Here is a 27,408-nt window from a genome sequence, read left to right on the forward strand (position 1 = left end):
ATTCTTTTACATGTGGCTCTCCACGTTTCTGAACACCATTTAGTGAACACACAGTCCTTTCCCCATTGTATATTCTTGACTATCATAAATTAATTTACCACATATGTGTGGGTTTAGTTCCAGGTTCTCAATTCAGTTCCATTAATCTTTATATGCCAATACCATATTGTTTTAATTACTATAGCTTTTGTAATACAACTTGAAGTCAGGAATCATGATGCCTCCAGGTTTTTTCCTTTCGTAAGAGTCAACTGTCTATTAGGGATCTTCGGCGGTTCCATACACATTTTAGAATTCTATTTTCTATTTCTGTGAAACCTGCCGTAGGACTTTTGATAGGGATTGTAGTTGAATCTGTAGATTCCTTTCAGTACTGTGGACATTTAAAAAATATTAACTCTTCTAATCCATGAGCACAGAATATCTATCCATTTATTTGTGCCTTCAATTTCTCTTGTCAACGTCTTATTGTTTACAATGACCAGGTTTTTGACCTCCTGTAGGTATTTCAATCTTTTTGAGGTAATTAAATAATTTCTCTTATAGTGCATTATTAGTGTACAGAAAAAGAACAGATTTTTGTATATTGATTTTGTATCTTGCAGCTTTACTGAATTCATTTATAAGTTCTAATAACTTCTTGGTGGATTCTTTAGGGTTATCTAGATTTATTTTTAAGTTCATTCTCTCTTGCTTGCTTGCTTGCTTGCTTGCAATAATCTCCACATGGGTCTTGAACTCATGTCCCTGAGATCAAGAGTTGCACAGTCCTCTGACTGAGGCAGCCAGGCACCCCTGTTTAGGGTTTTCTATATAGAATATCATGTCATCTGCAAATAGTGATAGTTTTACTTCTTCTTTTCCAATGTGAATGCCTTTTATTTCTTCTTTTTCCCTAGTTGCTCTGGGTAGGACTTCCAATACTACGCTAAATAAAAGTGGCAAGGGTAAAAACCCTGTTCCTCATCTTAGAGGAAATTCTTTCATCTCTTCACCATTGAGTAGAATGTGGGATGGTCATAAATTACCTTTATTAGGTTGAAGTATGCTCCCTCTATACCTATTTCTTGGGCATTAATATAAAAAAAGGGATGTTGAGGGGCGCCTGGGTGGCTTAGTTGGTTGGGCATCTGACTTCAGTTCAGGTCATGATCTCACAGGTCGTGACTTTGAGCCCCGCATCAGGCTCTGTGCTGACAGCTCAGAGCCTGGAGCTGCTTCGAAATCTGTGACTCCCTCTCTCTCTGACCCTCCCCCACTCATGCTCTGTCTCTCTCTGTCAAATAAATAAACATTAAAAAAAAAAAAGGGATGAATTTTCTCATATACTTTTCCTGCATCTATTGAGATGATCATATGATTTTTATCCTTCATTTTGTTAATGTGATATATCACAGTAATTGCTGCAAATGTTAAACCACTCCTGCACTCCTGGATTTAATCCCACTTGATCAAGGTGTATAATCCTCTTCCTGTATTGTTGAATTTAGTCTGTTAATATTTTGTTGAGGATTTTTGCATCTATGTTCATTGGCAATATTGGCATGTAATTTTCTTTTCTTGTGGTGTCCTCATCTGGTTTTGGTATCAGGGTAACACAGGCCTCTAAAGTGAATGTATGGGCCTTCTTTCTTCTTCTATATTTTTGTAAGTATTAGAGAAGGATTGGTATTAAGTCTTCTTTGAATGTTGGGTAGAATTCTCTAGTGAAGCTATTTGGTCCTAGATTTTTGTTTGCTGGAAGGTTTTCAATTACTGATTTAATCTTACTAGTAACCAGTCTCTTCAGATTTCTTCTTGGGTCAGTCTTGGAAGGCTGTATAAGTCTCTAGGAATTGATTCATGTCTTTTAGGTTGTCCAATATGTTAGCATACAATTGTATTCTTATTATCTTTCCTAGTTTTGTGATATCAACTGCAATGTCTCTTTCACTTCTGATTTTCAGTTCCCTCTCTTTTTTCTTGGTGAGTCTAGCTAAAGGTTTGCCTATAATTGTTTACCTTTCAGAGAAAACAGCTCTTGGTTTCACTGGTCTTTTCTACTGCCTTTTCAGATTCTATTTCACTTATTTCTGCTCTGAGCTTTGTTATTTCCTTCCGACTTTGGGCTCTATTTGTTTTTGTTTTCTAGTTCACTGAGGTGTTAAGACAGGTTTTTTGAAATTTTTCTTGTTCCTTGAGGTATAAATTTATAGCTATGAACTTCCCTTTTAGAACTGCTCTTGCTGCATCCCAGAACTTCAGTATGTTATATTTTTATTTTCCTTTGTCATGAGGTATTTCATTATTTCTCATTTAATTTCTTCATTAACCTGTCAATATTTTAGTAGCATGTTATTTAATCTCCACATGTTTGTGCATTTTCCAGTTTTCTTCTTGCAACTGTCGTCAGAAAAGATGCTTGATATTAATCTTCTTAAACTGTCAAGACTTGTCTTGTGGCCAAACACATGATCTATCCTGGAGAATGGTACATGTGCACTTGAGAAGACTGTCTTTTCTTGTTTGCGAATGGAATGCTCTGTATGTATATGTTAAGTGCATCTGGTCTAACCTGTCATTTAAAGCCCATGTTTCCTTATTGATTTTCTGCCTGGATGACCTATCCATTGATGTAGGGTATTAAGGTCTACTACCATTACTGTACTGCTGTCCATTTCTCCCATTAGGTCTTTTAGTATTTGTCATATATTTAGGTGCTCCTATTTTTGGGTGCACAGGTATTTATAAATGTTATATTCTCACGTTGTATCAACCAACCCCTTTGTTGTTACATAATGCTCTGCTTTGTCTCTAATGATAGTCTTTGTTTAAAAGTCTATTTTGTCTAGGGGTGTCTGGGTGGCTCAGTTGGTTAAGCACTTCAGCTCAGGTCATGATCTCATGGTCTGTGAATTTGAGACCTACCTCAGATTCTGTGTCTTCTCTCTCTCTCTCTCTCATGATCTCATGGTCTGTGAGTTTGAGACCTACCTCAGATTCTGTGTCTCCTCTCTCTCTCTCTCTCTCTCTCTCTGCCCCTCCCCCCCTCACATTCTTTCTCTCTCAAAAATAAATATTTTTTAAGTCTATTTTGTCTAACCGAAGTATAGCTACCCCAGCTTTCTTTTGGTTTCCATTTACATGGAGTATCTTTTCCCATCCATCCCTCCACTTTCAGTGTGTGTTTGTCCTTATGTTTGAAGTGAGTCTCTTGTAGGCAATGTATAGATGGGTCTTGGTTTTTTTTTTTTTTAATCCATTCAGCCACTCTATGGTTTCGATTAGAGGATTCAGTTACTTTACATTTAAAGTATTAATTTTGTATGTGCTTATTGTCATTTGTTATTTTCTGGCTGTTTCATATTTCCTCTGTTCTTCTTCTACTTTTTTAAGGCTTATTGACTTTCTTTAATGGTACACTTAGATCCCTTTCCCATTATCTTTTGTGTATCTACTGTAAGTTTTGGTTTGTAGTTACCATGACACTTACATATAACTTGTATTCGTAACAGTCTACTTTAGGAGTACCTGGGTGGCTCAGTTGGTTGGGCGTCCAACTTCAACTCAGGTCATGATCTCGCAGTTTGTGAATTTGGGCCCGCATCGGACTCTGTGCTGACAACTCAAAGCCTTGAGCCTGCTTTGGATTCTGTGTCTCCCTCTTTCTCTGCCCCTCCCCCACTCATGCTCTGGCTCTGTCTCTCTCTCTCAAAAATAAATAAACATGAAAAATAAATTTTTAATTTCCCTACTATGGAATCATTTTGTTCATTACATCGGGTTTCAGGAAGAGTAGTCACGAAAACCTACTTAGCCATTTTTCCTACAAACTGACACCCATCTGATTTATTATGCTTTATGGAGTATGAATATGGACACATGTTAATTCTGAAATTCTTATGACACCAGACAGAAACTCTGGAGAATGGAACTGTATATTCCAATCACTGCTGACAATAACAGCTGTGCCAACATGGGTAATCATTCAAACTCCCTTGAGGTATTTCCCTATAAAATAAGGGCATTGAGCTTAATAGTCATAGTGACCTTATAAGGTCACTTATGGTTCTTACCTTCTATTACTATGATTTTATTATAACAATACTAAGTACAGTAGTTTTATTATTTAGGTTACTTTCCAATTTTCTCATGGTTAAATATCTCCCTCTAGTGGAAATTTTGTTTAAAAAATGTTTAAGAATTCAGAAGACTGCTGTGTCTTCACCATTTTCTTCCCTACAAGTCTCAACTATAAAAATCTGAACACATAAAATGGTAAAACCATTTTAGAAGGCAATGTGGTACCATCAATCAGAATTTACATGTACATCTCCTATGAGAGCAGGTCTACTACTCTAAAGGCATATTTACACAAGTAGGCCTAGAATATATGAGGCTTTACCATTAAGTAATAAAAAGTTTTTTAAAAATTCTCATCAGTTCATTACATTAGAATTTTAACAAAGAAATATAGTCTGTTGTTCCCTACTTCTCCTACATACGACTCATTCCTAAAATCTTCCTTTTTCGGGAGTTGTTTGAGACTACTTGCAACATCTTACTGAGTAGTCTGGTCCTCAAGAAAAATCATAAAATTGGTAAGGCACAGAGAGAAACCAAGTGTTGGTAACATAACCAGGGAGAGTCTGCAGCAAATTAAGTAAAATTGAGCAGTTCAAAAATTCCTGCTATTTTGGGGCGCCTGGGTGGCTCAGCCAGTTAAGCATCCAACTTCAGCTCAGGTCATGACCTCACGGTTCGTGAGCTCGAGCCCCACATTGGGCTCTGCACTGACAGTGCGGAACCTGCTTGGGATTCTCTCTCTCTCTCCTTCTTTCTCTTCCCCTCCTCCACTTGCACACACGCATGCTCCCTCTCTCAAAATAAACTTAAAAAAAAATCCCTACTATTCTGAAATGTAAACAATGACAACTTGTATCTCTCTAGAGATTCAGCAGTTCCTGTGTATCTTTGTCTACCAAATGTCAACTGTCCTCTCCTTAGATTTTTCCTCCCTGCATTCCCTAAAGCATATGGGACAGAAACTACTGGTAGTTCCCAAAACTTGTACTTCTTTCTAACACCAATATTTCACTGGTCTCACAGCCATGCATAACAAAGACTGAATTTCCAGTCTCTCCTGCAGTAGGTTACTGGCCAACAGAATGTAGGTAATAATGATGTATGTTACTTCTAGAAAGTATCTTTCAACAGAAAAGGTAAGCCCTTGTTTGCCCATTCCCCATCCCAACACCTGAAGTGCTCAAATCATCACCATACCATGATTTGGAAGCCACAAGGCTAATGGCAGAGCCTGATACTCATAAGGCCACCATGTGGCTCTTGAAAGCTTACCTTACAATTTTGTTTAAGCAACAGAGAAACTTCTAGTACTTGTAGTACTTTGATCCACCTTTATTAAGTTTTCTGTCATATGTAGCTCAACTAATTCCAATTGATTCAGCATGTGAGCTAACAGTACACATTTAAGTCATTAGTAAATGCTCACAAAATTTTCAATCATGCTTTGGTACTATGGGATGATCATAATATGAAGCTAAAAGTACTGCTGAGCTTAATATTAAGACATATTACGTTAATAATGGCAAAGCTCAATGCCATTATTGACATTATGTATGGGCTGGTGCCACGACAGCCTAGTAGAAGGCGGGAACGTGGCCACTGCAGCAGGGCCCACATGGCTCCAGTCTTGTCTATACTGCCTCATACAGCCACCCAGGACCAGCAAGCTAAACAACTAAGGGAGTTACCCAGGGCCGGTTCATGCTGAGAATGCCTCTGGTCAGGCAGCAGCCATTCTTCAGAAGCACATCATGGCCTAAAAAAATATCTCCAAACTGTGATGTCATCCTTGATCTGACTCATAATGGGATCAAACTACCATTGATATTTTCCTTCAGAGGCTTAAGGGACCAAAAAATGCAACTAAAACAAAAAGGAATTAAAAAAACTGCAGTCTATTTTATCTCTTAAGCCACAGCCCCATTAATGAACAGGCCAAACAGTCTTTGGGGACAAGCCATTCTGGAATGTACAGCTCCACTCAGCAGCTGGTTCACCTCAAATTCTAAGGAGGAAACTTCTCTTTTCAGTTGGACTTATGGACAACCTCCCAGGATGAGCCTAATTTTGCCAACAATCTTGCTACTCTCCGTATAAACAATAACAGAAATAGCCTGAATGACCCCAAAGCCACTAGGACGCTCCTGGGCAGTGTATACACTGCTATTACAGATTTCTTAGACACAGAGATGGACCTGGGGCCTGACTCCACCAACCTGACATGGACTGTAGGCCTGGTCCATTAATGGAGGCCAGGATGCAAGTGAGTATGTGGAATGTCACTACTCTGAATTTAGGATCACATTAGCTCCAAAGAGAAAAAAATTCAGGGGCCCCTGGATGGCTCAGTCAGCTCAGCACCCAACTCTTGATTTTGGCTCAGGTCATGATCTCAGAGTTCATTAGACTGAGCCCTGAATTGGGCTCTGTGCTGACAGTGGGGAGCCTGCTTGGGATTCTCTCCCTCCCTCTCTGCCCCTGCCCAACTCATGTTCATGTTCTCTTTCTCAAAAATAAATTTAAAAACTTACTTAAGGGGCGCCTGGGTGGCGCAGTCGGTTGAGCATCCGACTTCAGCCAGGTCACGATCTCGCGGTCCGTGAGTTCGAGCCCCGCGTCAGGCTCTGGGCTGATGGCTCAGAGCCTGGAGCCTGTAGCCTGTTTCCGATTCTGTGTCTCCCTCTCTCTCTGCCCCTCCCCCGTTCATGCTCTGTCTCTCTCTGTCCCAAAAATAAATAAATGTTGAAAAAAAAAATTAAAAAAAAAAAAACTTACTTAAAAAAAGAGAGAGAGAGAATTCAGTTGGCATGACTGTACAACCTTTTGCAATGGGATAACACCCAGGTGTTCCTGGGCACCCAAAAGAGAAGGAAGCATGGGGTCCTGGCACAGCCTTTCCATCCCAAGTGAGACCAATCCATTTGTATCCACATTCTGTTTTAGTCTTTGGCAGATAATCTTTGGGGTTATGCAACACAAAAATATCATCTTGGTGACCCTGTACGTTCCTAAGGCCTGGTGACAACCTGGAAAAGTTTACCTCCCCTAAGGCCACTCATCACCCATGCCCTGACTGTGCCATATCCTGCTCAACCAGCCCTGGCAATGACATACCGTGAATGTCCTTAATTACCTCAGAAGTGTTTCAGGGGGAATACTCTGAAGTGGGAGTGAGGTGGGAGCTCTGTAATCAGATGAGGGGCCCAGACATGCTCCAGCCTTTTCTCCGCCTGGTGGGACCAGAGGCAGCAACCAGGGATATGGACTGCAAAGACTTCTCGAGAAGCAAAACCTCTCACCCAGACAACTGGAGCAGGCACTCCTGAGTAGTTGGAGGTCACTATCTGACACTTTAAGGAAGCAGGGTCCTGATTATCTGACATCAGTCCTTGTTCTTATACGAAAGGGGAAAACTTGGGGCTGTTTTTGTGCTTGAGGACAATGATCAGGAGTCTTGGTAGATAACCATGAATATAAGCAGCAACTTGTCCATGTGACTTGGGTTGTGATACCTGGGCTGCACCTGCTTTACCAATGAGTTGAGCCAAGACAGCCTGTCCACCCTTCCCCATTCACCTCCTTTCCACATACTCCACGTAGGCCCAGTTCACAAAACTAACTAGTTGAACTGTTTTCTGCTATCAAAGTTTGTGCCCAGGCCTGGTCAATTCTTGAAATTACGCCTGGATCCCACTCTTCTTGGACCCATACTTTGAAGGTATCTGAACCTTGTTCTGCCCAACCCTGGCCATATGCTGCACACTATCATTCTGTCTACTTCCTGATTTTATGTGAAAGTCTTAGCCAAAAGTGTCTTCCTCTTGTGTCATGTCTTAGCAGTCCAATATAACTTGGTGGCATAACCACAAAACACCTTGGAGTCTAATTCTCCAGCCCTGAGCTTTCAGATGGCTGTGGTTCCAAATGACTACAACCTCAGGAGAGGTCCTGAACAAGGACACCCCAATCAGCTGCTCCCAAATCCCTGATCCACAGAAAATGGGTGAGGTAAACAGTTTTTTGTTGTTTCAAGCCATTAAATTTGGGGGATATTTGTTAAGCAACAGCAGATAACTAATAAGTAATAGATGGCTGGTATATCAGCCGACTAACGAAGGCATCCAGAACTATTCCCCTGACCTTGGGGCTTGCTCTGAGGGATGAGGAGGATCTTGCTATCTGCCTTCCAATAAAGCCCATATACGCTCAGCAACAACCCTCTCATATGCAGTTGTCAGGGTGTTTATACTGTAAAAATTTTTCTGACATGGTATCACTTTGCACAAATGTACTACAAGAGGGCCCTGGTTCATGAATTCCTCCTTAGTTCAGCCATTGCTGAAGGCTGTGGTATGGGAATTGCTTAATCACAGCAGCAGAATCTCTGTTAGCACAACATACTCCTTCATTTACCTGGATTTCCAGAATCTGAAATTCAAGTTGAAATGTAATCATGTGGCAATTTCCTGATAACCTGTGTCTCTGCAGAACTTTCTTTATACCTGTAAATCAGAAAAAAAAAAAATTTTATTTGCAAATAAGTTTCCACCAAATACCTCTTATTTTTGTGAACATTTATAACATGTGGATATACATGTAAGGTTGTATGTTAGCATTTACATTGCAAAATCTAGAAAGATATGCACCAAACTGATTTACCTTTGCAAAGATGAACTAAAGATAACTTGTACTTTCTACATCCCAATTATACCAAAGATTATGGTAAGAAATAAAACATGCTAGTATAACTCTACACAAGTTTGAATCATAACTGATAGTGTTTTCCCCCAACCTTACAAGGTTGTAAGGTTGTGCTACCTTACAAAACTTTATACTTAAATGTGTAAAGTGCATTTTGCTAAGTATACAACTCAATATTTTTTTCACATGAGTTTCCCATCTAACTTCCACTGAGATCAAGATACAGAAATGTTAAAATATGCCATAAAGTGCCCTTATGCCCTTCCCCAGGCTACTCGTCCCCCAAGAGATAACCACTATTTTCACTTTAACATCATCTAATTGCTAACAAAGGTATTTTTAGAAGAGCACAACTCCACAATGATAAAGAAGAAAAAGGAGAGTAACCTAATTTTGGAAGCTGGAAATCAGACGGATGAGCTAGATATCACACAGAACAGTTGAACTAAGCTGGCAGATCCAAGAAAATTAAAACCTAAGCCAGCAATGGGGGAAGCACTGTATTAAGCCCATTCAAAAGCCTTCTGAATAGGCTGCACCAAGTACTTCTACAACGAGGTCAACATAGGAAGACGCAAAATGGGAAGACTAAGATTTCTGCACTAGCAAGACTTATACCTGGCCTAACCTCTTGTTTTCCATCTCTTCCTTTCAAATACCTCAAGTACTTAGATTCTATCACCCATTTCTTATGTATTTCAGACTTCTGCTGAGGTATGCTACCCAAGACCCTCTGAGGACCAACTCAAGGTGTTCCTTGTCATGAGGCTTATTTCAGTGGAAAGTCAGAAAGCATTTCCAAAAGTGATTCTTCCTTTAAAGGATGATACTCTTGCCCAAAGTTCCCCACATCCAACGCACAGCTGAATTAACATCCCTTTATAAGTGAGTGCATCACAGACCCTTGACAATAGAACTCAATCACCTGGACCAGAAACCCTTCTCTGGAAAATGGTCCAGCTCCTGAAACATTTACCTTGGCCACAGGCCAAGGAGTAGAGCACTTTAGATGAGGCAGCTCTCATGCCAGCAGTGAATAACTCTGCAGATTTGCAAATTAATCATGCTATTGTTCTTTCACTTACTTGACTATTAAAATACTTAATGACAAAGACTGTGTCTTCTTTAACACCTACCTAAGGCAGCTTTAAAAGAGTATTATGCACACTGTGATGTTCAAAAGACACCTGACAAAACAAGTTTACCACACCACATAGTCAAATAGTTACCTCATAGGATCTTAATTCAATGACATGACAACCAATCTCTTATGTGTAATGAGGTAAACTTCAACATCACTTCCAAATTAAAATGCTTACTCTTTTCTGTATTCTCAGTGCTTGTTAGGTCCTCCGTTTTCATGGAGTAATTTATTATATTGATGCCAGTAAGTGTGCTTAGAAAAAGAAGTTCTGATTCTAAATGTCCAAGATGACCTCTCAGATCTTTTGAAGCGGCCCATTCTCCAGAATCTGACTGATGTATTTCTTGAAGGGATTTTCTAAAAAGCAAATATAACAAATAATTACTCCACTGAAGAAACCACTAACAAGTGCTTTATCTCATAACCAAAAATTTCTTCAAACCATTTCATAATTTTTTTTCAACGTTTTTTATTTATTTTTGGGACAGAGAGAGACAGAGCATGAACAGGGGAGGGGCAGAGAGAGAGGGAGACACAGAATCGGAAGCAGGCTCCAGGCTCTGAGCCATCAGCCCAGAGCCCGATGCGGGGCTCGAACTCACGGACCGCGAGATCGTGACCTGGCTGAAGTCGGACGCTTAACCGACTGCGCCACCCAGGCGCCCCTCTTCAAACCATTTCTATTTTGTCTTTCTTACTTTCTTCCTACTAAAAGTACCTAAGATTTTTCTCAAAATCAATATGTGTACTAACACTGTAATCTTTAGTCTCAAATTAAAACAAAGCTAATTAAATTATACTACCATATTTCTACCTATTACAAACAATTGTAAAATAAACTATAACAAGAGTACTTTGCAACATGAAAATGTCTGTTTATAATGGAATGTTTAAAATACTCCAAAGTAAATACCTGATATCCCAAGACATCTCAAATTATTTTTGTAAATGTCATTAAGTAACAAAGAAATGTTGGCTGGCTAGCTTTAACTTCTAAAACAAGTAAAGTAGGGGCACCTGGGTGGCTCAGTCGGTTGAGTGGCCGACTTCAACTCAGGTCAGGATCTCACAGCTCATGAGTTCAAGCCCCGTGCTGGGCTCTGTGCTGACAGCTCAGAGGCTGGAACCTGCCTCCGATTCTGTGTCTCCCTCTCTCTCTGCCCCTAACCCAGTCACATTCTGTCTCTGTCTCTCTCAAAAGTAAATAAACATTAAAAAAAAAAATTTTTTTTTAAACAAGCAAAGTATCACAGAGCATTTTATAGTAAGAAAGAGAGTCTCAGGAAATCTAAGAATAAGGGTGGGGGGAGGGGAATTCCAAAGGAATAATAGCATAATCTCTTTAAACAATACTGTAATCATTCTTCATTGAGAACGCAAAACTCTATTTTCCTTGAAAAAGAGTAAAATTTCAGCTAATGATCACACTGAACGTTATTTTACTTTCTGTCATCCTTTACTGCCCTCGTGTTCCGCTACGTTCTACACTGCTGACTTCTGCCATCGTAAGACATCCCTCCTTAGATGGTGGAGCATGTTTATCATGATTCTCATCTGACATGTTGGGCACTCCACTGTTCCTGCTGCTTGCCTCCAACTACAGAAGAGGCCCTACCACTCCTGCTCTTGCTGATCTAAATACCGTTCTCTCATTCTAGAGAAAAACTCGGTGATCAATCTCAACTCTTCTACATCAGTAATTCCTAAATCATACCTCCAATCATACATTTCTTCTTCTTGCACAGTAGACTTAGCTTGTTGACCCAATAAATGTTTTTGTATTAAATTAGCTTGTCTACCATATTTCCCTACTTCTGTTACTGATAAAATCTGTCTCTTGATATCTCAGGCTCTCTATCTTTGGAGTTATCCTTGGCTCTGTTAATCCTTCACATCTGGATTTACTGCCATACTTTCTGCTCCATCACATAGCTATCCCTCCTTTTCTATTCCTGATTCTACTACATTAACCTGCACTCTTAGGACCTTATGCCAGGTCTATAGGAAATAACCTAACTCTGTATTCTTTACACTGGAGATCTAATGCTTGTAGAAAGGGTAAAAATATCTTTTAAATTTTTGTCTTAATGTTAATTGAAAATATTTAAGTATATTCTCTATCACCTGAGAGACTACCACAAGCTCTTTTGTATTGGCTATAATTAAGTGATAAAAAAACTAAACTGAGAACGCTAATGAAAGCAAGAAGGAATCTTCATATATAAATGATAAATTCCTGTTATGCAAATACCAAATATCACAGAAAACCACGAATGAAAACTTTACGGTGTTTCCAACGAGCAAACTGATAAAAGAACTAAATCATCACATTGAAAACTAGATATGCGGAATTCAAAAAAGAACCTGTGGCTGAGAAAGGAGAGAATGGGAAGTTATTGTTTAATGGGTACAGAGTATCACTTTGGGGTGAGGAAAAAGTGGTGATGGTGGCATGACAACGTGAAAGTACTTAATCCAATTGAACTACGTACTTAAAAAAGGCTAAAGTGGTTAAATCTTATGTATATTTTACCATACACCTAAAAGAGAAAACCTGCATATTCTCATTCATAGCAGTGATTTACTTTGAGCAAAATATCATTAGTCTATTTCAATTACCGACATGAGTTTCAATGATTTGGGATTATACATTTTTACTGGCTTTGCACTATATTACTTGTTAGTTTGTCTTAGGAGCGTAATTTATGTTGGTCAAAATTAGAGTTCCACAAGAAGCTTCTTTATTTAAAGTTTATTTATTTTGAGAGAGAAGAGAGAGACCGCGAGTGAGCAGGGGAGGGGCAGAGAGAGGAGAGAGAGAATCCAAAGCAGGCTCTGCACTGTCAGCGTGAAGTCAGACATGGGGCTTGAACTCACAGACCATGAGATCATGACCTGAGCTGAAACCAAGAGTCAGATGCTTAACCCACTGAGCCACCCAGGCACCCCAAGAAACTTCTTTGTTTGAAAACAAATCTATAAGAGGGGTGCCTGGGTAGCTCAGTGGGTTACGCATTTGACTCTTGATCTTGGCTCAGGTCATGATCTCAAGGTCTGTGGGATCAAGCGCTGCGCTGGTCTCTGCGCTGTCAGTGTGACCCTGCTCGGGATTCTCTCTCTTTGCCCCTCCCCCCCACAAACCCATCTGCGAGCTCTCTCTCAAAATGAACTTTAAAAAATAAAACGGATCTACAAGAGACCTGATTTCAAAAGTCAATGATCTAGGATTCTGGGAAGCTGGTGGCGTAGGAAGCAGCCACCTACACAATAACCGCATCGGCAGAATCTGATGAAACTTTTTTAAAACTGTGAATTCTGCTGAAGGCTTACAACTTCCAGGGGAAGGCTTGGAGTTAACTGTGGTCAGTTTGGGGCAATTTCAGGTCTCAGCACAGTAATAGCTATGTATCCTCCACTCCAACAATAGGCAGACAGCTGTGTACACGTTCCTAAAGCAGACTGCACACACTTCAGAAAAGTAAGAGTAGGCAAAAAAAGACTGTCCACAAACGCTGAGTGGCTGTGCTGATTGCTGCTTCTGACAAAAGAGGTGCAAAGAGACAGACAGCCAGTGTTGCACCAGCTCCCACTATTACAAGCCCTGCTCCTCTGGCTGAAGGGAGCTCCAGGAGATATAAAGAGCCACGACTCTTTTCTTCCCCATTATTTTTGGCTTATCTCATTTAAAGAGCCACACCTTAAAAATTAAGACATTCAAAATCAACTTGAATGTATGGGAAAAACTGGAAAGTGAATACAGTGCCCAAGGAAAGGCTCAGAAAAGACATAAGACATAAAGTTTGCACCTCAGGCTTATCTTCAACACACAGCTTACAAAATAATAAAACTAAAAAAAAATAAACAAGGGCACCTGGGTGGCTCAGTCGGTGAAGTGTCCTACTCTTGACCTCAGTCAGTGAGATCCAGCCCCATGTTGGGCTCTGCACTGACAGCATGGAGCCTGCCTGGAATTCTCTCTCCCTCTCTCTCTGCCCCTCCCCCACCTGCATAGATGCACACGCTCCCTCAAAATAAACATTTTAAAAGAGAGAGAGAAATGGAAATCCTAAAATAATAAACAAAAAAGGGGGGCAGCCTGGGTGGCTCAGTTGGTTAAGCATCCAACTTCCTGGTTTGGCTCAGATAATGATCTCACAGCCTTGTGAGTCGAAGCTCCACGTTGGGTTCTGCACTGGCAGCACAGAGCTTGCTTGGGATTCTCTGTCTCCTCTCTCTCTGCCCCTCCCCTACTCACACTATCTCTCTCTCAAAAATGAATAAACATTAAAAAAAAAAAAAAAAAAAAGAAACCAAAAAGGAATTCTGGAGCTCAAAGATACAATAACTGAAATGAAAAAAATTCACTAGAGGGATTCAAAGGCAGATTTGAGCAGGCAGAATGATCAGTGAACCTGAAGATAAGACAATGGACATTACTGAGGCTGAGGTGCAGAAAGAAAAAAGACTGAAAAAAGGAAAAAAGCATAAAGGATCTGTGGGACACCCTCAAAAGGACCAACATACGCGTCATGAGAGTCCAAGGAGAAAGAGGCAGACAGAATATCTGAAGAAATAATGACTAAAAACTCCACAAATTTCATGAAAGACATGAATATGAAAATACAAGATACTCAGCAAACTCAAAGAGACTCCCACCAAGATATAATCAAATTTATAAAACCCAAGCATAAAGATGAACCTTGAAAGCAACAAAAGAGAAGCAAACCACCACATTCAAGGGTTTCTCAATAAAATATGAGATTTCTCATTAGAAATTTTGGACACCTGGGGCGCCTGGGTGGCGCAGTCGGTTAAGCGTCCGACTTCAACCAGGTCACGATCTCACGGTCCATGAGTTCGAGCCCCGCGTCGGGCTCTGGGCTGATGGCTCAGAGCCTGGAGCCTGTTTCCGATTCTGTGTCTCCCTCTCTCTCTGCCCCTCGCCCGTTCATGCTCTGTCTCTCTCTGTCCCAAAAATAAATAAACGTTGAAAAAAAAATGTAAAAGAAAAAAAAAAAAAAAGAAATTTTGGACACCGGAAGACAGGGGGCCTATACAGTCCAGGTACTAAAAGGAAAAACTGAACCAACAATCCTATGTATACCTCATCATTGTGCTTTGTTTTACTGTGCTTCCCAAATATTGCAAGTTATACTGAAGGTTTGTGGCAACCCTGTGTTGAGCAAGTCTATTAGTGCCATCTTTTCCAAGAGTATTGGCTCACTTTGTGTCTCTGAATCATATTTTGGAAATTCTCACAATATCTCAAACTTTTTCAGTATTATTACATTTGTTATGGTGATCTGTGATCAGTGAATATGATTCACTGAAAGCTCAGATGATGGTGAGCATTTTTAGCAAAGAAGTACTTTTTAATTAAGGTATAAAACATTTTCTTCAGACATAACGACATTGCACACTTAACAGACTACAGTGGAGTATAAACCTAACTTTTGTATTTACTGGAAAACCAAAAAATTCACTTGACTAGTTTTATTGTGATGCTCACTTTATTGTGGTGGTCTGGTACTGAACCCACAATATTTCCAAGGAATATCTGTATCTGGCAAAAGTGCCCTTTAAAAGTGAGGAAGAAATTAAGACATTTCCAAAGAAATAAAAGGCAAAGGATTTTGTTACCATTAGACCTACTCTACAAGAAATGTTCAAGAGAGCCCTGAAAGATAAAAGTACACTAGACAGGGACACTTGGATGCCTCATTCGGTTAAATGTCTGACTCTGGATTTCAGCTCAGGTCAAACCCCGTGGTTTGGGGGTTAGAGCCTCGTGTTGGGCTCTGCACTGACAGTGAAGAACCTGCTTGGAATTCTCTCTCTCTCTGCCCCTCCTGGCTCACACTCACTCTACCTCTCTCACGATAAATAAACTTTAAAAAAAGTACACCAGATAGTAACCTGACACCACATAAAGAAATAAAGACCTCAATAAAAGAAATACGTGGACAATTTCCTAGAAGAAAGCAGAGGTGGTAAGCTCTCTATATTGGCCTTGGTACTGACCTTTTGGATTTGATACCAAAAGCAAATCCAACAAAAGGAAAAAAAATCAACAAGCAGGACTACATCAACTAAAAAATTTCTCTACAGCAAAAGAAATTAGTAAAATTAAAAAGCTAACTATGCAATGGTAGAAAATATTTGCAAATCATCTACTACCAAGGAATTAACATCCAAAATATATAAAGAACTCATTAACTCAATGACAAAAGAAAAAAAAAGTCTGATTAAAAAATGGGAAGAGAATCTGAATAGAAATCTTTCCAAAGAAGATATATAGCTGGCCAACAGGTACACAGAAAAGGTGCCCAATATTACTAATCATCAGGGAAATGTAGTCAAAACCACAGCAAGGTATCACCTCACACCTGTCAGAATGACTATTACCATAAACAAAATAACACGAGTTGGCAAGAATATATTGTTGGTAGTAATGTATATTGGTGCAGCCAGTACAAAAAACAGTATGAAGGTTCCTCAAAAAATTAAAAATAGAATTACCATGTAAATCAGCAATTCCATTTCTGTGTATTTATTTGAGTGAAACAAAAACATGAAGATACATGCATCCTCAGGTTCACTACAGCATTATTTACAATAGCCAAAACAAGGAAACAACTTGTCAACAAATAATGAATAAAGATGTGGTGTCTACTATACAACTAAATGTCATTCAGCCACATAAAAAGAAGAATATCCTGCCATTTGTGACAATATGGATGAACCTTCAAGGCATTATGTTATGTGAAACAAGTCAGACAAGATGGACAGGTTATTGTATGATCTCACTTATATGTAGAATCTAAAAAACCCCGAACTCATAGAAAGAGAGTAGATTGATGGCTGCCAGGGGCAAGGGTGAGGGGGTTTGGGAAAATGGGTAAAAGGTGGTCAAAGTATACAAATTTCCAGCAATACAATTAAAAAGTCCTAGGGATGTAATGTACAGCATGGTGACTATAATTAATAATACTGTATTACACATTTGTAGGTTGATAAAAGAGTAAATCTTAAAAGTTCACCCTACTAAAGAATGAATGGGTCAACCAGGCAATTAAAGAAGATACTAAAAAATATAAGGACACAAATGAAAATGAAAACACAACAGTCCAAACCCTCTGGGATGCAGCAAAGGCATTCCTAAGAGGAAAATAAATACATTGCAATCCAGGCCTAACTCAAGAAACAAGAAAAATCCCAAATACAAAATCTAACAGCACACCTAAAGGAACTAGAAGCAAAACAACAATGAAACCCCAAACCCAGCAGAGGAAGAGAAATAATAAAGATCAGAGCATAAATAAACAATACAGAATCCCCCCCCCCCCCAAAAAAAACCAGTAGAACAGATCAATGAAACTAAGAGCTGGTTTTTTTTTAAAAAAGAAACAAAATTGATAAACCCCTAGCCAGAAGATCTAAATAAATAAAATCACAAATGAAAATGGATTTATCATAACCAATCCCTCAGAAATACAAGCAGTTATCAGAGAATACTATGAAAAATTATATGCCAACAAACTGGACAACCTGGAAGAAACGGACAAATTCCTAAGCACCCACACACTTCCAAAACTCAAACGGAAGAAATAGAAAATTTGAACAGACCCATAACTAGTGAAGAAATTGAATCAGTTATCAAAAATCTCCCAACAAATAAGAGTCCCAGGACAGATGGCTTCCCAGGGGAAGTCTACCAGACATTTAAAGCAGAGTTAATACCTATCCTTCTCAAGCTGTTCCTAAAAATAGAAACAGAAAGAAAGCTTCCAGACTCATCCTATGAAGCCAGCATTACCTTGGTTCCCAAACTAGACAGAGACCCCACAAAAAAGGAGAATTACAGGCCAATATCCCTAATGAACATGGATGCAAAAATTCTCAACAAGATACTAGCAAATTGAATTCAACAGCATATAAAAAGAATTATTCACCATGATCAAGTGGGATTCATTCCTGTGCTGTAGGGCTGGTTCAATATTCACATGTGATACATCACAATAAAAGAAAAGAACCATATGATCCTATCAATAGATGCAGAAAAAGCATTTGACAAAACACAGCATTGTTTCTTAACAAAAACCCTCAAGAAAGGTGGGATAGAAGGAACATAGCTAATCATAAAAGCCATATATGAAAAGCCCACAGCAAGTATCATCCTCAATGGGGAAAAACTGAGAGCTTTCTCCCTGAGATCAGGAACACAACAGGAATGTCCACTCTCACCACTGTTGTTTAACATAGTGCTGGAAGTCCTTGCTTCAGCCATCAGACAACAAAATGAAATAAAAGGCATCAAAATTGGCAAAGAACTCCAAAGTTTACTTCTCGCAGACAACATGATACTCTAAATGGAAACCCAAAAGACTCCACCAAAAGCCTGCTAGAACTGATACATGAATTCAGCAAAGTCACAGGGTACAAGATCAATGAACAGAAATCGGTTGCATTTCTATACACCAATAATGAAGCAACAGAAAAAGAAATCAAGAAATGGATCCCATTTACAATTGTACCCAGAACCATAAAATACCTAAGAATAAACCTAACCAAAGATGTAAAAGATCCATATCCTGAAAACTATAGAAAACTTACGAAGGAAATTGAAGAAGACACAAAGAAATGGAAAAACATTCCATGCTCACGGATTGAAAGAATAAATACTGTTAAAATGTCAATACTACCCAAAGCAATCTACACATTCAATGCAATCCCAATCAAAATTGTACCGGCAGTCTCCTCAAAATTAGAACAACCAATCCTAAAATTTTTATGGAACCACAAAAGACCCAGAAGAGCCAATTGTTCTTGAATTTTTCTTGAATAGCCTTCTTTCTTGAAGAAGAAAACCAAAGTGGGAAGCATCACAATCCCAGACTTCAGCCTTTACTATGAAGCTGCAATCACCAAGACAGTATGGTATTGGCACAAAAACAGACACACAGATCAGTGGAATAGAATAGAGAACCCAGAATTGGACCCACAAATGTATGGCCAACTCATCTTTGACAAAGCAGGAAAGAGCATCCAATGGAAAAAAGTCTCTTTAGCAAATGGTGCTAGGAGAACTGGACAGCAACACGAAGAAGAATGAAACTAGGCCACTTTCTTACACCATACACAAAAATAAACTCGAAGTGGATGAAAGACCTAAATGTGAGACAGGAAACCATCAAAACCCTAGAGGAGAAAGCAGGCAACAACCTCTTTGACCTAGGCCGCAGCAATTTCTTGCTCAACACATCTGCAAAAGCAAGGGAATTAAAAGCAAAAATTAACTATTGGGACCTCATCAAGATAAAAAGCTTCTGCACAGCAAAAGAAACAATTAAGAAAACTAAAAGGCAACTGATGGAATGGGAAATATTTGCAAATGACAAAACAGATAAAGGGTTAGTATCCAAAATCTATAAAGAACTTACCAAACTCCACACCCGAAAAACAAATAATCCAGTAAAGAAATGGGCAGAAGACATGAATAGACACTTTTCCAAAGAAGATATCCAGATGGCCAAGAGACACATGAAAAGATGCTCAAGGGGCCCCTGGGTGGCTCAGTCAGTTAAGCATCCGACTTCAGCTCAGGTCATGATCTCACAGTCCGTGAGTTCAAGCCCCGCGTCGGGCTGTGTTGACAGCTCGGAGCCTGAAGCCTGCTTCAGATTCTGTGTCTTCCTCTCTCTGACCCTCCCCCATTTATGCTCTGTCTCTCTCTGTCTCAAAAATAAATAAACATTAATTTTTTTTTTTTTTTTTTTTTAAAGAAAAGATGCTCAGTATCACTCATCATCAGGGAAATACAAATTAAAACCAGACTGGTCAGAATGGCTAAAATGAACAAATCAGGAAACAACAGACGCTGGTGAGGATGTGGAGAAACAGGAACTCTCTGGCACTGTTGGTGGGAATGCAAACTGGTGCAGCTGCTCTGGAAAACAGTGTGGAGGTTCCTCAAAAAATTAAAAACAGAACTACCCTACAACCCAGTAATAGCACTACTAAGAATTTATCGAAAGGATACAGGAGAGCTGATTCATAGGGGCATACTTACCCCAATGTTTATAGCAGCGCTTTCAACAATAACCAAATTATGGAAAGAGCCTAAATGTCCATCAACTGAATGGATAAATAAGATGTGGTTTATATATACAATGGAATACTACTTGGTAATGAGAAAGAATGAAATCCTGCCATTTGCAGCAATGTGGATGGAAACTGGAAGGTATTGTGCTGAGTGAAATAAGTCACTCAAAGACAGATATATCATATGTTTTCACTCATATGTGGATCTTGAGAAACTTAACAGAAGACCATGGGGGAAGGGAAGGGGGAAAAAATAGTTACAGAGAGGGAAGGAGGCAAACCATAAAAGACTCTTAAATGCAGAGAACAAACTGAGGGTTGATGGAGGGGTGGGAGAGAGGGGAAAATGGGTGATGGGCATTGAGGAGGGCACTTGTTGGGATGAGCACTGGGTGTTATATGTAAGTGATGAACCACGGGAATCTACCCCAAAAACCAAGAGCACACTTTACATACTATATGTTAGCCAATTTGACAATAAATTATATTTAAAAAAAAGTTTTACATACTATTAAAAAAATAAAGTATTACATACTATTAAAAAAATACATATGTCTCCATGGCATAAATGTAAACAGTATAATGACATACACTGGATGACATTCCATTACATACACTGTTATCAGTTATTAAAATAATCTCACATTAAAAAAAATGAAAAAAGTTCATATCACAAGGAAAAAAACTTGTAACTGTGTATGGATGTTAACTAGATTTAGTGTGGTGATCATTTTGCAATACGTACAAATATCAAATTATATTGTACACCTGAAATTAACATAATGTTATATATCAATTACACCTCAAAAGAAACTAAAATAGCAGTTGGAGACTTCAATACCCCAACTTACAATAATGGGTAGAACTAGACAAAGGATAAGTAAGGAAACAGAGTAGTGAAAACAACACACTAAACCAGTTAGATCTAATAGACATATACAGAACCTTCTACCCAACAACAGACAGACCTAACAGACATGTATAAATTCTCAAATGCACATGGGCCATTTTCCAAGATATTGGACAACAAATTAAGCCTCAATGTATTTTTTTTTTTTTTTTATTTTAGAGAGAGCAAGTGAGTATGGGAGAAGAGCAGAGGGAGAAAAGAAGACAGGGATAGAGAGAGAGAAATTCTTAAGCAGGCTCCATGCCACAGAGAGGAGCCCAATGAGGGGTTCGATCCCACAACCCTGGGATCATGACCTGTGCCAAAATCAAGAGTCAAATGCTCAATGGACTGAGCCACCAAGGCATTCCAAGTCTCTATGTATTTTAAAACATACTTATCATATAAAGTATCTTCTCCAACCACAAAGGGATGAAATTAGATATCAGTAACAGAAGGAAAACAGAAAATGTCACAAAATTGTGGCAATTAACATACTTTTAAACAATCAATAGATTCCAGAAGAAACCACAGGGAAATGAGAATATACTTAAAGACAAAATGAAAATACAATATACCAGAATTTAAGGGACATATCAAAAGCTGTGCTAAGGGGGACATTTACAGCTATAAACGCTTAAATTAAAAAATAAGATCTCAAATAAATAACCTAATGTTACAACTCAAGGAAATAGAAAAAGAATGAACTAAACCAAAGATAGCAAAAAGAGGAAATAATAAAGATTAGAGCAGAGAGAAATGAAATAGACAACAGAAAATTAGAGAAAATAGATGAAACCAAAAGTTGGCTCTTTGAGAGGATCAATAAAATTAACAAAACTTTAGCTAGATGGACTAAAAAAAAGAATGAAAAGGGGCACCTGGCTGGCTTAAGCAGTAGAGCATGGGATTCTTGATTTTTGGAGTCATGTGTTTGAGCCTCACACCAGGCATAGAGTTTACTTAAAAACAAAACAAAACAAAAACAAAGACTCAAATTACTAAAATCAGAAATTAAAACAGGGATATTACCAACTCTACAAAAATAAAAAGTTTATGATACTATTATGAAAAACTGTATGCCAATACATTGGATACTCTACCTGAAATGGCACAAATCCTAGAAACACAAACCCTACCAAGATTAAACCCCCCAAAAATACGAAATCTGAATAGACCAATAACTAGTGTGGTTGAATCTGTAATCAAAAAATCTCCAACAAATAAATGCCCTGGACCCGATAACTACAAGAGTGAATTCTACCAAACATTTAACTAAAAACTAACCAATCCTTTTCAAACTTTTCCAAAAAGTTGGAGAACACTTTGTAACTTACTCTATTAGGCCAGCACAACTCTGACACCAAAGCCAGATAAAGATATTCCAAGAAAACTACAGACCAATATTACTTATGAACATTAATGTAAAAATCCTCAACAAATTAGTAGTTAATGAAATTAAGCAGCATATTAAGGGGATTACACATCATGACCACATAGGATTTATTTCTGGAATACAAGGATGGTTCAACATACAAAATTGATCAATGTAATATACCACCATTAACACAAAGAAGGGAAAAAAAGACTTGGTTATCTCACTTAATGTAGAAAAAGCAATTAATGGGGCACCCAGGTGGCTCAGTTGGTTAAGCATCTGACTTCGGCTCAGGTCAAGATCTTGTGGTTCATGAGTTTTGAGCCCTGCATCAGGCTCGTGCCGTCAGCACAGAGGTCGCTTCAGATCCTCTGTCTCCCTCGCTCTCTACCCCTCCCCCACTCATGCTCTCTCACACTCTCTCAAAATAAACTTTAAAAAAAATAGCATTTGACAAAATTCAACACACTTTAATGATAAAACAATCAAAACACTAGGAGTAGAAGGAAATTATCTTAACATAATAAAAGCCACATATGAAGAAGGTAAGCATGTCCACTTTCACCACTTAAACATGGTTCTGGAAACTCGAGGTTGAGCACGTGAGCAAGAAACAGAAATAAAAGGCATCCAAATTGGAAAAGAATTAAAATTATCTTTGTTTACAGATGGTATAATCTTGTATGTACAAAACCCTCAAGATTCCACAACAAAAGCATTAGAATAAATGAATTTAGCAAAGTATCAGGATACAAAATCACCATACAAAAATCAGATGCATTTCTATAACCCAACAATGAACAATATAAAAAATGTAAATTACAAAAACAATTCCATTTACAACAGCATCAAAAAGAATATTTAGGAACTAACCTTAGGAAGGAATTTGCCTTAGGAAGGTAAGACTTGTACAATGAAAACTATAAAACATTGCTGAAAAAAAAAAACTGATATGAATAGAAACACATCTCATGTTAATGGATTGGAAAACTTAGTATTATTAAAATGTCAATATTACCCTCAGCAATCTACAGATTAGATGCAATCCCTATCAAAGTCCCAATGAGGTTTTTTACAGAAATAAAAAAACCCATCCTAAAATTCATGTGGAATCTCAAGGGATCCCAGATAGCCAAAATAATCTTGATAAAGAACAAAACTGGAGGACTCACACTTCCTGATTTCAAAACTTAACGGAGGGGTGCCTGGGCGGCTCAGTCAGTTAAACACCTGACTTCACCTCAGGTCAAGATCTTGTGGGGTGTGGGTTAGAATCCTGTGTCAGGCTCTGTGCTGACAGCTCAAGGCCTGGAGCTTGCTTGGGATTCTTTGTCTCCAGCTCTCTGCCCCTCCCCCTCCCCCTCCCCCGCTCTGTCTCTCTCTCAAAAATGAATAAACGTTTCAGGGCACCTGGGTGGCTCAGTAGGTTGAGTGTCCAAATTCAGCCCAGGTCATGATCTCACAGTTTGTGGGTTTGAGCCCCACATCGGGCTCTGTGCTGACTGCTTGCTCAGAGCCTGGAGCCTGCTTCAGATTCTGTGTCTCCTTCTCTCTCTGCGCCCCCCCCCCCTCACGCTTTGTCTCACTGTTTCTCAAAAATAAATAAATGCAAAAAAAAAATTTTTTTTAATGAATAAATGTTTAAAAAAAAAGTAAAAAAAAAAAACTTAACTGAAAGGTACAGTAATCAAAACAGTGTAGTATTGGCATAAAGACAAACAGATTGATGACTGTAATAGAATCAGAGAACCCAGAAATGAACCTTTACATATATGATCAAATGATTTTTGACAAGCTTGTCAGTAACATTCAAATAGTGCTGGAAAAACTGAACATCCACAAAAGAATGAAGTTGGACCCTTCCCTAACATATTCAAAAATTACCTCAAACATCTAAATGTAAGACCTAAAACTAAACTCTTGGAAGAAAACATAGGACAAAAGCTTCATAAATAGGCTAGGGCAAGGATTTCTTGGATATAACAGCAAAGGCACAGGTTACAAAAGAAAAAAATAGACAAACTGGACCTCATGAACATTTTTAAAAATTGTACAACATAAGACACTATCAAGACAGTAAAAAGGCAACCCACAGAATGAGAAAAGATATTTGTTAATCACATATCTGATAAGGGTTTAATTTCCAAAATATATAAAGTACTCCTAAAGCAACAACAAAAACCAACCTGTTCAATAATGGGCACGGAAACTGGATGGACATTTCTCCAAAGAGGACATAATAATAGCTTAAGACCCAACAGTTGGCTTCTCTTATTCTAATGCAGGTGCTGAATGTGAGCTTTGACTGCAGAGGCGTCTGCTGCATCCCCTTCAATGAAGGTGACCTCCAACAGAGACACATTGGCAAACCACAGGATGGAAGAGCCAGACTGCCTTCCCTTTGTTTTAGAGATCTTAGTTCATTTCAAAACCTGACCACTTGGGTCACTTGTTTTTTCTCTTCCTGTACTTTATATTCCTACTCTTATGCTTTAAGTTCACCAGTTGAGAGTGAGTCCTTGAAACCCTATTGAAACCCTAGGCCCCCACCCTCAACCCAAATAAAAGCAGAACCCCAGTCCTGTTCTCTCATTCTCTGTCTCTGTCTCCCTCTCTGCATCAATGACCTGGTTATGTGGCTCCCGTGGCATTGCTTATGCACTCTAGAGCTTGTAAATAATAACTTTTTTTTCCTTCAAAGTTTCCTAAAGGTTATTGAGGAAGGGCATCCTACAATCACAAGAACCACAGAGTTTGATCCATTCGTAACATAGGTGTGGAATGGGGAAAGTTCCCTGGGAACACTGGCTCCAGACATTTCCATTGAATAGCATTGCTACAGATGGGCTGAGACTGGCACAAAAGCACATGGCCAATAAGCACATAGAAAGGTGCTCAATATCACTAATCATTAGGGAACTGACCCCACACCTATTAGGATGGCTACTATAAGACAAAACAAAAACAACAACAAAAAAACCCCAAAACCAGGGGGAAAAAGACAATCTTGGTGAGGATGTAGACAATCTGGAAACACTGTAGACTGTTGGTGGGAACGTAAAATGATGAGGGTGCGTGGGGCAAGCTGAGGCCAAAGTACAGGCTAACAGCACCACCACCCCCAACCCAGGTGGGATCTGTGTGATACTCCTCAGACACTCCTGGCTACCCAAGAACGAAGGAAAGGGGTTTAAGTGCTTGCCATGGTGATGTGGGAAACTAAGGCAAATAAAAAATTAAATCCCCCTACTGCCTACATCCCATTTACAAGTCCTTGAAATCGGCAGAGTGAACCTCCCTCTAGGAGCTCAGCTGCCTCCATGATGACACTTTGCTGGGGGCAAAAGAGAATCTTAGCTTAACATTACCCCAACCGCCAGGATCCTGTAAGTCTACTTTAACATATAAAAATTCCTTTGTAAACTTCCTTCATGTCAACTGCCCCAAGATACATGCTAGCAATCATACTCCAGGCTTATGGCCACAGATATATATATGAAGGGTCCCGTGACTGAGCTTTCACTAAACGGTAATAAATGGTGTTTCCCTAGCAACAGCTAACCTCTCAAGGTCCTGGGAAATCTTGCTTCCAAAATTACTTAAGGAGACTTACTCTATCCCTGATACCCTCCCAAACCGCGAGTATATAATGAGTTATCTGTCACAACCCCAGTGCAGCTCTTCTGCCCATGGATCCTGTCCCCATGCTTTAAATAAAACCACCTTTCTGCACGAAAGACGTCTTCAAGAATTCTTTTTTTGGCCATTGGCTCTGGACCACCTCACCATCACCCCAAAAACTCACCATAAAATGGTACAACCACAGTGGAAACCAGTATGGGGGAGGTCCTCAAAAAATTAAAAATGGAATTACCAAAGGATCCAGCAATTCCACTTCTTGGGACGTATCTGTAGGGGTTAAGGACAGACCTCCCCCCAAGACTGTGGCAATGTGGCATATGGATCATTTTGTGCTGAAGGCACTTAAGACCCTATAGGCTCCAGAAAAATTTTGTCCTCCTTTAACCACACAGAAAAACTTAAATTGGGGGTCTTTCCCAGAGTAAATGTTATTAACAGATAAATGTTACCTGAGTGACCCACCTATATAGTAGGGCAAACATCTAACAACCAAACATCTGCTTTTCTTATTGCCCTGTGAAGTGTATTCCTTTGCTCTGAAGCCCCAGACCCCTAGCCCCTTCTCCTTAGTTCAGAATGACTTACAGACCTCATATTCCCTGGCTCTGGAATTTCCAGGTCTATGTGGAATCCTTGTACATATGCCTTTTAAATTTGATTTTCTCCTGTTAATCTGTCTAGGGTCAATTCGACTTAGTCCAGCTACAAGGACCTTTGAAGGAAAAGGAAGTCTACCCTCCCTCCCCGCCCCCACATATTCCAAAGAATTAAAAGCAGGGTTTCAAAGAGATATTTGTACATATGTGTTGATAGCAGCATTATTCACAATAGCTAAACTGTGGAAGTAACCCAAACGTCCATTGACAAATAAGAGGATAAGCAAAATGTGGTATATACATACAGGAGAACGCTACTCAGCCTGAAGAAAGAAGGAAATTCTGCATTTTGCTACAATGTGAACGAACCTTGAGGATATTGTGCTAAGTGAAACAAACCAGTCACAAAAAGACAAATACATATGAATTCACTTGTATGAAGTACTTAGAAAGTCAAATTCATAGAGACAGGAAGAACAGTGGTTGCCAAGGACTAAGGGGAGTGGGGAATGGGAAAGTTACTGCTTAATGGTTATAGTTTCAGTTCTACAAGATGAAAAGAGGGAGACAGAAGATGGTCATAGTAGCACATTATCAACGTATGTAATACCACTGATCTGTACACTTAAAAAGCATCAAGATGGCAAATTTGGTTACATTTTAACACACACACACACACAGCTTGGTACACAGGTCCCCATCTTCCTTTTCCACCACAGTAGAAAGAAACGTCACACCCTGGACTAACATGTAATGTTTTCCACGATCTGGACTCTTCCTAGTTTCCCAACCTTTGGGAAGGCACAGATGACATCAACAGTCTACATACTGTCCTGAGCTAATAACGACATCTTGTGGCCAGTAAAGAAATCATTCTTCCCGACAGTATGAC

The 27,408-nt window shown here is 39.1% G+C and overlaps 1 protein-coding gene across 4 annotated transcripts in view; it reads right to left on the reverse strand.

Annotated features, from left to right (window-relative positions):
* CENPP (centromere protein P) overlaps positions 1 to 27,408 on the reverse strand; it is a 232,200-nt gene that overhangs the window by 202,953 nt on the left and 1,839 nt on the right. For 3 of the 4 annotated variants that reach the window (XM_040449615.1, XM_040449614.1, XM_040449616.1), the window contains exons 2-3: positions 10,086 to 10,267; positions 8,479 to 8,567 (exon numbers count right to left, since the gene is read on the reverse strand). In XM_040449615.1, coding sequence (XP_040305549.1) covers positions 8,479 to 8,567; positions 10,086 to 10,267 — 271 coding nt within the window. The remainder of the gene's footprint in view (positions 1 to 8,478; positions 8,568 to 10,085; positions 10,268 to 27,408) is intronic. The other variant, XM_040449617.1, reaches the window with a different exon arrangement.

The sequence above is a fragment of the Herpailurus yagouaroundi genome, unplaced genomic scaffold (genome assembly GCF_014898765.1).
Source record: "Herpailurus yagouaroundi ecotype Mexico unplaced genomic scaffold, PumYag 199, whole genome shotgun sequence".
Classification (NCBI taxonomy): Eukaryota; Metazoa; Chordata; class Mammalia; order Carnivora; family Felidae; genus Herpailurus; species Herpailurus yagouaroundi.